Source organism: Syngnathoides biaculeatus, chromosome 11, assembly GCF_019802595.1.
Source record: "Syngnathoides biaculeatus isolate LvHL_M chromosome 11, ASM1980259v1, whole genome shotgun sequence".
Taxonomy (NCBI): Eukaryota; Metazoa; Chordata; class Actinopteri; order Syngnathiformes; family Syngnathidae; genus Syngnathoides; species Syngnathoides biaculeatus.
The window spans coordinates 25,507,193-25,519,510 of NC_084650.1; the positions used below are offsets into that span (position 1 = coordinate 25,507,193).

Here is a 12,318-nt window from a genome sequence, read left to right on the forward strand (position 1 = left end):
TCTCTGCATCTGTAACTCTCAAAAGACCGAGTATACCTGAATGTTGCACGGTTTGTCTGGCGTGACGTCATCACGACTGAGCCGTAAGTGAAAACGTGCGCGCGGCACGGAGAGGAAAGAGTCGCAGGCGTGATGTGTCGGAATAGAGGTGGCTAGGTGGTCGATATTAGCAGACGGTGCTTGGTCATTTTCTTTCGCTGACCTGTTTTGTTCATTACTAATACAAGCTTTTACTATCGCCTGCTCGGACCACTCGACGCACTGGACCGCAACAAAATGCCAAATATCAAAATATTCAGTGGTAGCTCACACCCAGACCTGTCTCAAAAGATAGCAGACCGCCTCGGTCTGGAGCTGGGGAAGGTTGTTACCAAGAAATTTAGCAACCAAGAAACCTGGTGAGTTTATCGTCCCTGCTCTTCGGTTTTTACTTAACAAAATGTACTTGCTAGCAAACTGCGCTAATGTAGCCTAGCTAACGTGATGTGGGAAGCTTTGTTTATTTTCTCCAGCAACGGCGTTTCTTTGAGCGTTTATTATTTGTCCTTAATGACCAGCTTTCGCTCCGCGTAATGGTTTACTCTCTTGGCCTCACAATAATTCACAGCAACAATAGAGCCACGAGGGCGAACTAGTCGAGCGATTGGCTCTTACTAGTAACGGTTTTCCACAACCAGGGCCACTTTTGGCCTACCAGTCCGGCATTTGGATGGATGAATGAATGCATGAACGGATGCGATACACATCTTGAGGTCCCTGTACTAGTCGTGCACATTTAGCACTCATCAGTCGGGCAGCGTTGGCATCATACTACATACTACACCAACGTGTTACTACTAGTGAAGCAAAACTGCACGAGTTGATAACGTGCTACTGCCATTACTAGTGAGATTATAAAATCCTTAGGTGTGCAAACAATTGATCGATATCAAATGAGTTAACTATTGGGAGAATCAATCATTTGACACCTTCTTTAACTTAAAATTGTCCAAATCCTGAGAATTGCAGCCATTTAACAATAAATATTATCAAATTTATTAGTCCTCCATCAAAGAAGACTGATGTTCTTTGTGTTTAAGCAAAAAAATATGTATATATCAACATCTGCTTTTTCTTTTTATGTTGTTTGTGCATTTTCTGCCCTGTCAATTCGAGATGGTCTTTTTTTTTTTTTAAACAAAAGACTGGAAACTAAATTGTGTTTGGAACGAATTAATTGGAAAAATAAATTAATTATCAACATTGTTCAACGGCACCCTAAAAATGTAATCATTTAATACTAGCACTTCACTACTAATACTAGTAGCATGCAGCTATAAACCAGTTGATAGTTTTGCCTCACTAGTAGCATATAGTTGCCCTACTAGCATGTCAAAGTTGTCCTGTTAGTGTGCAGAAAGTATTTGGATGATTTATTGAATAAAGGCTCAAATTACTTTCCATCAAGATAATTAGTACCCAATACACGTGACGTTGACCTATTGTTTATTCTGTCACCCGTCACAGTCTGTTTGCTTAGTTCTCTGCTGCTAAGTGATGTTTGTCTTGTCACCTCCGTGATTCCTCTCGCAGCGTGGAGATTGGCGAGAGTGTCCGAGGAGAGGATGTTTACATCGTCCAGAGCGGCTGTGGGGAGATCAACGATAACTTGATGGAGCTCCTCATCATGATCAACGCCTGCAAGATTGCGTCTGCCTCCAGAGTTACTGCCGTCATCCCTTGCTTTCCGTACGCCCGCCAGGACAAGAAGGACAAGGTGGGGGTGAGGGACATCTGTCTAATTTTCTCTGTCATGCTGTTTGCCATCTGACGTCATGACGAGAAGCCTCTGGCCATGTCCATGCACGCAGCGCTGCTTTTCGGTTTGTTTGTTTTTTTTGCTGCTATCTTCTCGCTCTTCTGTTTTTGTTGGCAGCCCATTCCATATTACATAGCCCATTGCTAGTCATCCTGCAAGGTTCATGTTTTTATAATATGTTGGTTATGATAAACAACATGAGCGTCATAGAGGGTGTCCCAAAAAATCTGACAAAATTTAAAAAAAAAAATGTCAAGGTCTAATAACATCCTGCCAGTCCCTGCAAATTTATCTCAAATATGATTGAAATTTGCAACCACTAAATTAATGTATGTAAACTCACTTTGGAGGGTGGAGGTGGCTTTGGGTGGAGGGGTAGGTTACATTGTGTGTGTGCCACCACAAATCAGGACACTGTATTCTGGTTAATATTGCATTCGAGGAAAATTAATTGATTGGTTCTTAATTGCAGTCATTGAAAAAAAATTATTAGACTACCGTTGCTTCTTGTTATTTTGTAATGCCTGGTACAACTAAAGACAGATTTGTTTGGAAAAGTGTAATGATGAAAACAAAAACAGCTCATAATAGCTGATATCTAGCTACTTCCATGGTTTTCTCGATAATAACCCAAATCACTGTGAATACAGTTAAGCTTAAGCATGCCAAATAAGACAACTACCGTGGAAGCAGGTGCATTTTTGTCATATTCATGGTAGTCTTCAATAGTACTGAAGTGGTGCCATGAATTAAAAAAAAGAAATTAGATGAACAAGGGTGGTGTGATGTTTTTTTTTTTATTATTATTATAAAACTGCACTTCTGATGACAAAACCCTGAAAATATATTTACAGACTCCCTTTGTATGTTCTGCTGTCTGACATATTTTGATCATTTTCACAAGTTTGGGTTCAAACGATCAGGAACCTGTAAAATATTCTGGTTCTGGTCACATGACATATGTGAGCATCGCGGCGATTGTCACAATGTTAAATTTTGGTCATCAGCCGAGGGTGATATTGCCTTAAATTTAAAAATAAAATTAAAGAAAAATACACTGACTGAAAGGCACATTTGGCTATGAAACCAAAATCAGAGAGGAGGACAAAAAGCAAAATATGTGTCCCAGGCACTGTGCATATTTAACATTTGTAAAGCTTTGTAAAATTGTTTATTAAATCGCTAGCTGTTTGAAAGGCTGTTTAATTCTCAGAACATGGAGTCAATCAGATGTTCATATCTCAATTGATCTCAGATTTTATTTATTTACTTATTTATTTTGGGACACCCCAAAAAAATCATGTGGTTCTCTTGTTTTACTCGCTATGATTGGTAGTATTTCACATGCTCATAGTATTTGCACGTAACTGATATTACTGCTGTTTTACAATTTTTTTCCTTTTGGATTATTGAATTAATGTAATACAAGTATCAAATATTATTCGGAATGGGAAATATAATTTTTAGAATAAAATGCTCACTTGTCAGTTCAATGCTATTTTTAGCCTGAATTCATGCTTCTTCTTCGTGACTTAGCAGATCCATTTTCATTGCAGAGTCGTGCTCCTATCTCTGCCAAGTTGGTGGCCAATATGCTGTCTGTGTCAGGTGCTGACCACATCATCACGATGGACTTGCACGCCTCACAAATACAGGTGAACATTTGCACACCACAATGAGGGTTTGGAGATTACCATGATCATGCTAATGAGGCAAAACATTTGGAATTGCAGTCTCGATAGTTAGATGCCTCACTTTTTTGAAGCGCATTTACACTGGGCCATTTATGGTGACTTGGGCTCCAAATGCCGGCAGCACAAGATTATGATGCTCCACAAACTAAAGTTGGTACAGGTAAAGCAGCCCTCCTGATATATTTTCCCTGGCTTTGCACAAATGCTTGCACTTGAATTCTGGAGTATTCATCGGTGGTGGTAGTCGCAAGCCTTCTGCTACATGGTTTTATACATACATACTGTTTTGAGAAACTTGCGTGGATGGCATAAATTGAAGGATGTCTGGCAGCTATGTAGGACAAAAAAACAATTTCTTGCCAGCCACAGCAATTTTGCAATGCTGCTCCAGTGTCAGTTGGAGAGGCATGGTCGAGGGAATGATGTGCTGGGAAAAAATTCATATATAGCCTCGAGTCTTTCCAAATTTTTTATGAAATGTTTATCTAAACTGATGGATTGGTTTTAGCGTGTTAAATTAAAGTGAAGAATGTGCAAAAGGTCCTTGTATCCTTCGTTTTTTTGGGGTTTTTTTTTTTCTTCAAAGCAGTACTTGGAAGAAAAGGTTTGGACACCCCTGCATTAATCATACAATCCAGAATTGTAATTGGGCTGATGTTTCCCAAAAGTTGTCGAAGCTTGCCGGGTTTTTTTCTTGATATTCCGTTCCACGTCGCAATTTACGGTGTCATGACACTGGAGAAGTTAGCGTTCCCCACACACATCGAAAACTTTTGTCGTAAATATTGAACACCACTGTATATGTTTGTCGGCCTCGACCTGTTACAGACCCTAAAATCAGAACGAATCCACTTTTAATACATATGAAACCGGAGTACACCTTATAGGATCATCTTATCAGACTAAAGATTGTCTGACATTTGATGTGCTTTTTTGGGAAGGAGCAACATCCGCACAAAAACGGGCCAGTTTTCTGCATGTGTCTACTGGGGTTCAGATCTCCATCAGTGTTTCCCAAGTTTCACCTATTCCCAGTATGATGATGAACTGCCATTGTCTTTCAGGGATTCTTTGACATCCCAGTTGACAACCTCTACGCAGAGCCTGCTGTGTTAAAATGGATTAAAGAGAACATACCCGAGTGGAAGACCTGTACCATTGTCTCGCCAGATGCTGGAGGAGCTAAGAGGTCAACTGAGGCCATTAGCACTACATACTTTTTTTTTTTCACCAACCAGATTGAAAAAAAACATGTATTGGATGTCAAATAGTTGCAGTACCATTCCGCAACTTGTGACAAGGCTAAAAATAAACTGGCTTTTTGATTCATTTGCAACAGCGACTCAGAGTAAATGTCATTTGCTGAGCCAAACAATGACCAGTTTATTTTTTTGTGTAAATTATTATGCTTTGTCATAATATTAGAGATATGAAAAATGCTACATATGATACATGAAATTTGATCGTCTTAAAAATATTTTTTCTACAATGCACATTATCAGTAATTCAGGTTCTTTCTATTCTTTTTACAGGGTCACCTCGATCGCTGACAGGCTAAATGTGGACTTTGCTCTCATTCATAAAGAACGGAAAAAGGCAAACGAGGTTGACCGCATGGTTCTTGTCGGGGACGTGACAGCTCGAGTCGCTATCCTCGTCGATGACATGGCGGACACCTGCGGTACCATCTGCCACGCTGCTGACAAGTAAGCACCCTGCGTGATAACTATTCATCTGGTGTCTGACCGCCTGTGGAAAGCCTTTTGAGCATTTATTCGAAAACTTTGATATTAATTGTAAAGTCTATGTACTAGTATGCGCGGTGTCCTCAGTAGTAAGAGCTTTCAAGGCATTGTTTAAACAACTAGGGCACTAGTAGTGGACAAAGCCTCAAGAAGTAAGACAGAGTAGTTCTACTAGGACACCCTAATTGTTCTATTGGTGTGCTGAATTTTCTTGCTAGTGAGGGTAATAAATCAAAAGTGGGAGACGAGTCACATGACTCAGTTATCAATACAGCTTTGATAATTGACCATTTGTCTTTTTTTTTTTTATATATATATAAAAGGCTGATTTCTGCCGGTGCCACAAAGGTGTACGCCATCCTAACCCACGGCATCTTCTCTGGGCCTGCGATCTCTCGTATCAATAATGCCTGCTTTGAAGCAGTTGTGGTCACAAATACAATTCCCCAGGAGGAGAAAATGAGGCATTGTCCCAAAATACAGGTAAACATTACTCCATCATTATTCCTTCTCAGACTCTGTCTTGTGCAGTGGTTGTCCTTTTTTTTTGGGGTCATGTCCCCTTTGGAATAATAGTTTCTACAAACAAATCCAAGCAGACACTAATGGCATTTAATGTGTTTCTGATCCACTTCTTATTTTCAATAATTAGCTGTATCTAAAAACTCTTCTCTTAAAAATGAAATGTTCTCATCTTCTAGGTTATCGACATCTCCATGATCCTCGCGGAGGCCATCAGGAGAACCCACAATGGCGAGTCGGTGTCGTACCTATTTAGCCACGTACCCTTGTAACGGGGTCTACTGTCAGGCCCAAATAAACGAAGAGGCATATCCCCAAAACACAACCGTTAGAGGACTCCCCTTCAACTGGGGATGAAAAGAACTATGTCTGTTACATCCGTCCCACTCATTTCTACATTGTCTCTCACAAATGGAATACCAAATAGGCCATATTTATTGAGTTGAGATTAAATATAGCAGGGAGTTGTGCAGCTGTAGCACATGTTAAATTGGAGTACCTCAGCAGTTTGAACAGAGAAGACCCTCCATCAGCTTCTTTCCTCTGAATTTTAATTTTCGGTGATAAACTTTTTTTTTTTTTTTTTTTTTTTTTTTTTAAGAGGAACAAAGCCTTTAGCAGGCTGAACGGGATAATTGATTTTCTTTTAAACTTTTGAGGTATGCCAAAGGTTTGCCTACTGAGGTTTTATTTTTAAGATATTGTTCAAGCTTGGGATTTTTGCAGGTATGCTTACATGATTTGTACACATACAGATGCATATCAATAAATAAGAATATCCTTGGAATTTTATTATATTTAGTTCAATTCAAAAAATGAGATGTGTATAGTTTCACTCCATAGGGTTAATGAGTTAAAAAAATGTATACTTTTGAGTGACCAAAAACCCCAAATTAATCTAAAAATGAGAATATTATACAACAAGCAATTCATATAATATTAATGAGATGCTTGACAATGACAAATTATTCAGTGGTGTTGGTGAGATATTTGTGTAGCTAGAGCTGCCATTCTGTGCCTACGGCCCCCTAAAACCACCACTTAACATCCAACCACATTAATTGGTGGCCAATGTGAGTTAAGTGTCTTGCCCAGGGATACGACAACAACTTGTGGTTGGGCGGGGATACGAACCGGCAACCCCTCTGGTTACAGTTTAATTAAGTGAAGAGGCACTTACCCTTCTACACCGCCTGCAAGTGATTTAAATATATAAAATAGATGGTAATTACCCTTATAAAATGTATTTTCTGTAAAATCAGTCGATATAGTATGAATATCACTTTTTGAATTGAACTCTGTCAATGATAATCCATGATATTCTTATTCATTCAGATATACGTGTACAGTAAGTACTCCTGTTTTTTTTCTCCCCTCTTTATCTTTGGGGATTTTGCATCTTAATTCGCGTGATACACGTAAGGATATTCAGCCTGTTTTTGAGCAGATTTTTCCCCTTCCCGACCAATGACGACTAACGCCAGTTTTGTTTTATCTGAATGTTTTCGTATTCTGAGGTGTGTTGAGAATTTATCCTCATAATAGAGTCCAACAGTTTTTTATTAAACATGTTCCATATTTATGACCGAGAATATCCGTGTGTGGGGAAATCCGACTACTTTCAATCCATGGCTGTGTACGTGAAACAGAAATTAACTTGGGTATAAATGGCCATAAATAAAAACAAACACCCTACTTGAAATCATATATTGTAGAAATAGGTTCCCCATACGGGAGCAAATATTTTCGATAGCAAATCTCAACGGCTTCACCATTGTATAACTCCCCTGCCTCTGATCCCTCCAGAAATACTAAAAAACGATAGGTGCCATATCAGGTAGTGTGGTTTCTTAATTTTTGTTTGATCAAGCTAAAGTTCTGTACTCTTTTGGAGGACTGGATTCCAGATCGATGGTGGAACAGAATCTTTGTGTGTGGTGCTCTTCATTGAGGTTTTCAAAGTACACCACACAGTACCTTTTTTCCCTAATTTTTTGTGGTCTAGTAACTGCAAATCTTTTAAGATTTGAAAATCCTTGTGTGTTTACCTGACCTAGTCTACAGAGATACTCCAGGTGAGTGATTCCCCACCCCCATTCCACACACGAAGATGTTTAATCTTAAACATTGAACCTGTTTAACGTCAAAAGTTGTCAGAACCTATTATTAAGACAAAGGCACTCTTAACACACCTCGAAGCATGGAAGAATCTGAAAAGACATACGATTGCGTTTGTTGTCCGTCGTCAGCAAAAGGGAAAATCAGGACTAAGAGCCTGATTATCTTTGTATGTACTAAGATTTAATGAGGACGGTCACATGACCAAGGCTGGAAAACAAGTTAGCGGGCGTCCTGTGTCCACAGTGATAACTACGGGCTGATGAAATCATGTTTTCTTTATTGCTAGTGTTTTTGGACTGAAGTTGAACATTTCTATCATTTATTTATAAATCTATGATGTATGTAACCGAATGAAGCCTAAACATTGGCTATGGTGATCTTGAAGACCTCTTGTTGAAGCAAAAGACATTGTAGACATGTAATATTGCTACGGGTGCTCTGTCCTGATATCCTGCCGTATGGCTCTGCCGGTTACCTGAAACCAAAGGGAAGCGCTTCGTCCTGCTTGAATGCAGAAGTCGGTTGTCCATATTCCCAATTCCAAACTACACAGTTTGCATATTAAGTAGGTGCCATTTCCCAGGTCATTTAAAATACAACTGGAAGGATTTATTTCTTTTTCTCCCCTATGAATGACGCACAGATATGTGCCAAAAGAGAGTATCTAAGGAGATTGTCCAATTTGGCCAGGCTTTGTTTCGTTATAATACCTGTACTAAATTTATTGCATTTTTAATGTTATACTAAGTGCAGTCCAACTTATTTTTTCCCTCAAGGGGTTTTCTGAAGCCCTTGTTTTATTTTCAGTAACAAAACATGTTTTTGTTACTGCATTCATTTATTTCCACGTTTAGTTACGTTTTAAATAAAAAAAAAATAATGGATATTTGTCTTTGTAGAGCATCCTGTTTTGTTTTATTTTTATTAAACCTCTTCAAATGCCAAATATTGTTGTGCTACTTGAATTTTGGTAAAAGAATGTTTGTGAACTGCTCACAGGGCATTTGTTTTTCCTGGATGATTTCTAGTCGACTACGGCACGCCCTTGTAGGCCGTTTGATTGATAGCACAAAACGACCAATCCCTGACATCATGACGTCTTAATCTTGACCAATCGTTATTCTAAAGGGGGCGTAGCAATAATGGCTAAATGCACCGTATCCTGTCTGTACACCGCTACTTCTAGCCACAACTGATGTACGGTGACTATGTCCTTTTTGTAAATTTATAAATAGGAAAGCGAGCTGTCGTCACCTGTGGCATGTTCATTAATGTTCACGTTTCCTCTCTTTTTCGAGTTGAAATCGAGAAGTCAATGGTGCTGTTGTGGCTTCCGTGCTCTGCTTTTGTTGTATCGTGACATTCGAAAGAGTAAGTACATTTTTTGCTTCATTTTTCTGTTTGTTGAAATTTAATTTTTCTAGTTGAACGTATTTTTGATTGCGAGGATTTTTTTTTTTATGTGAGAAAATGGAAGTCTGAGGTGAGGGTGAGGTAATTGAAATTGAATAGTGACGTCATTTTTAACCTCAAGGATGGCAGGAAGTCCCAAGCGTACACAAAATGAAGAGGTCCTGAGTGACTCAATGAGACGTTTCCATAGCTACCTCCATGGTGGGACTTCAAGCTTGTTCTCCACACTTATTGTATTCCCAGTCTACAAAACTGTTTTCCGCCAACAAATCCACAATATTCAGGTTCACCGGGCGGTAGCGCAGCTCCACAAAGAAGGTCTTGTCAGGCTCTACAGGGGTGTGACACCACCGTTACTGATGAGGACACTCAATGGTACTCTGCTCTTTGGACTTCAAGATACCTTCCTCCGCGTGCTCTCCGTGCCCTCCTTCAGTGTCATCCCGTCCTCTGTGCTTCCTGCTGTAGCGGGGTTGGGTGTAGGAATGATGGAAGCGCTGCTCTTTACACCTTTTGAGCGTGTTCAGAACGTGTTGCAGAGTGGACACAATGACCGCCGCTTACCGACACTGAAGAGTGTTCTCGTTAAACTGAAGGCCCAAGAGGTGGGCTCTGGCTACTACCGTGCCTTCCTGCCCATTGTGGCACGTAATGCCTTGGGCAGCTCCCTTTACTTTGGCTTGAAAGGACCCTTGAGTGTTGCTGTAGCCGGGCACGGGCTCTCTCCATTGGCATCCTCCTTCGTTTCTGGTACTGTGGTTTCCATGGCGATCAGCCTGACCTTGTATCCGCTGTCTGTGCTGGTGGCCAACATGCAGGCGGAGGTGCAGACTGAGGTCAGAGGGGTGATGGCCTGCTGGAGGATGCTGTGGAACTCCCGTCAGAGGAGCGTCCTTTTACTGTACCGCGGGGGTGCCTTGGTTATTCTGAGATCGTGTATCACCTGGGGAATCACCACAGCCATCTATGACAGGCAGCAAAAAACAGTCAAGCTGAGTGGCTGCTAATATTAATCAATGAACAACAACAACAAAAAATAAATAATATCCACTGTATTTATTGGATTTTCTTAAATTGAAGCAAGCTAAAATTGATCAATAGCTGCTTCATCAACCCTAGGAGAGAAAAAATAGTACAGCTGACAAAATCAAAGAAGACTGTAGCTAATGTCGACATTCACCACTCTATATCAATGTCGTATGATGCCTTTAGTTCTTATTTTATTTCAACTGACACTATTCACAGTGAGGGATACTCAACTTTCAGATTCAGGTTTAGCATTGACTTACAACAAATTTACAGATGAACTTCATTAGACCGCTAAACCTTTGCTAGCACACGTTCGGCTGTTCAGTATTTCAATACTGCTAATGCACACAACTTGCTATTCTCAAGAATGCACGTCTATACTATCTATGTTCTATCTGTGATGTGTGACACACTCTGTGATGGCACTCTGCTGCTCTAACCTTAGTGGCCACATCCCCTGAAAACATCCTGTATGAAACCTTGTAGTAGTAAAGTACTGTTGATCAATTGTTGGGTGTCGTCTTGGCCTATGATAGCAAAGTGTGAATAGAATTTAGAGGACTGTTTCAATTCCAATTTTAATTGAAGCGGGAAAGTTCTCAAACCCTGTGGTTTACCAATCAGCTTCTTGTTAGAGAACAGCAAGTTGTCCAAAAGAACTGAAAATGTAACATTTGAAACTTTCAAAGAAGGTCAAATTAAATTAATCTGTGATAGTTTTAGTGCATGTTAGGTTCATTATGAAGTTTCACTGAAAAGCTGAGTAGCCCATCATTTTTGAGGGTGGTGTGTACTGTACAATAATGTAGCCATAAATCAGAACTATGAAAAGAAAGTGTTTCAAAACAAAACAGGAAGCCATCTTAATTCCCTGTTTTCGGCCTCCATGTTGCAGGTTGGACAAGTACTGCATTAATCCACTGGAAAATAAAGGTTCAGGGGAATTATGTGTCTTGCATTTCTACTGCATCAAAGAAACAGAACGGAATTATATCCTTTTTGTATTTTGGAGCTAAATGGATTCATTTTCAATATACAGTATAATGTTGAGGGTGTAGATGTCTTATGTCGGTGTTTTAATGGCTTAAAATAGTGCTAGGTTCTTCCACCAAACAGTATTATTCTATGAATAAAGGTGAAATCACTCAACACATTCAAAATGCCAAATAAAACCTCAATATAAATGTGTACAGGACATCTTAGTTAAGTAGAATATTAAAAAAAAATTGCTCAGTTCAAAAAGTTGAACTTGTATATTGGACAGCTTCATTAAATGCACAGAAAAAAATGTTTATGCCTATTTTTAAAATTGTATTTTCTTGTGTAGTATTCTAATAGGTTGAGATTGTAAATTGAGGGTTTTGGTTAGCTGTAAGTCACAATCATGACTTTGGTATTAAAATAGTGAAATATTTTGATGTATCGAGGTGCACCTGTACTCTCTCTGTTCACAACATTATGTACAGCTTCACAATTTCTTTCAATACTATCAAATATAAGACCTGTGTTGGAAATATAGTATGTGTCCTTTACAAAACGAATAATGCTCAGTTTTGATTGAATTGGTCACAGGTGGTATAAAGTAAGAATACAAAAATGTGTGTTAATGCGATCAATGACCGTTGTGTAGAACAGGAGTGCATCATACTGAAAAATTAATCTAACATACTGTATTGTTTCGGGAATGTCTTAACATGTCAATCAGAACTGTAATATACTGTATGTATAAAGCCACCATTTTGAATGAGTCCTCATATTTATTTGCATTAGGTTGTACAATTGTAGCCACCGAAGTGTAAAATATAGATATTAAAAGCAATGAACCTTATACTTGTCATGGTTTTGCTTTATTATCTATTACAACAAATGTTTGCCATGCACTTCACTGGTATGTTTTGTTTTGTTTTGTTTTGTTTTGTAAACTATCGCCATGCAATGCTACAATTCTTCCTCTAGATGGCAGTGGAGGACAAATAACCACGAAGCCATCGGCCAA

General features: G+C 39.2%; 2 protein-coding genes across 3 annotated transcripts; both read left to right on the forward strand.

Moving 5' to 3' along the window:
• Positions 1 to 62: 62 nt before the first annotated feature.
• prps1b (phosphoribosyl pyrophosphate synthetase 1B) lies at positions 63 to 6,764 on the forward strand. 2 transcript variants are annotated; one of them, XM_061835167.1, is made up of 7 exons: positions 63 to 398; positions 1,573 to 1,762; positions 3,355 to 3,453; positions 4,557 to 4,681; positions 5,025 to 5,198; positions 5,561 to 5,720; positions 5,939 to 6,764. In XM_061835167.1, the coding sequence occupies exons 1-7, from the start codon at positions 277 to 279 to the stop codon at positions 6,029 to 6,031; spliced, it is 963 nt and encodes a 320-aa protein (XP_061691151.1). In that variant the 5' UTR covers positions 63 to 276; the 3' UTR covers positions 6,032 to 6,764. The 2 variants fall into 2 exon arrangements, with proteins under 2 accessions (XP_061691151.1, XP_061691152.1); XM_061835168.1 differs by having other exon boundaries at positions 65 to 398; positions 1,573 to 1,756.
• Positions 6,765 to 9,065: 2,301 nt separating this feature from the next.
• LOC133508772 (solute carrier family 25 member 53-like) lies at positions 9,066 to 12,136 on the forward strand. Its single transcript, XM_061835169.1, has 3 exons — positions 9,066 to 9,077; positions 9,179 to 9,251; positions 9,415 to 12,136. Exon 3 carries the CDS (start codon positions 9,416 to 9,418, stop codon positions 10,298 to 10,300), a length of 885 nt encoding a protein of 294 aa, XP_061691153.1. The 5' UTR covers positions 9,066 to 9,077; positions 9,179 to 9,251; position 9,415; the 3' UTR covers positions 10,301 to 12,136.
• Positions 12,137 to 12,318: the final 182 nt, after the last annotated feature.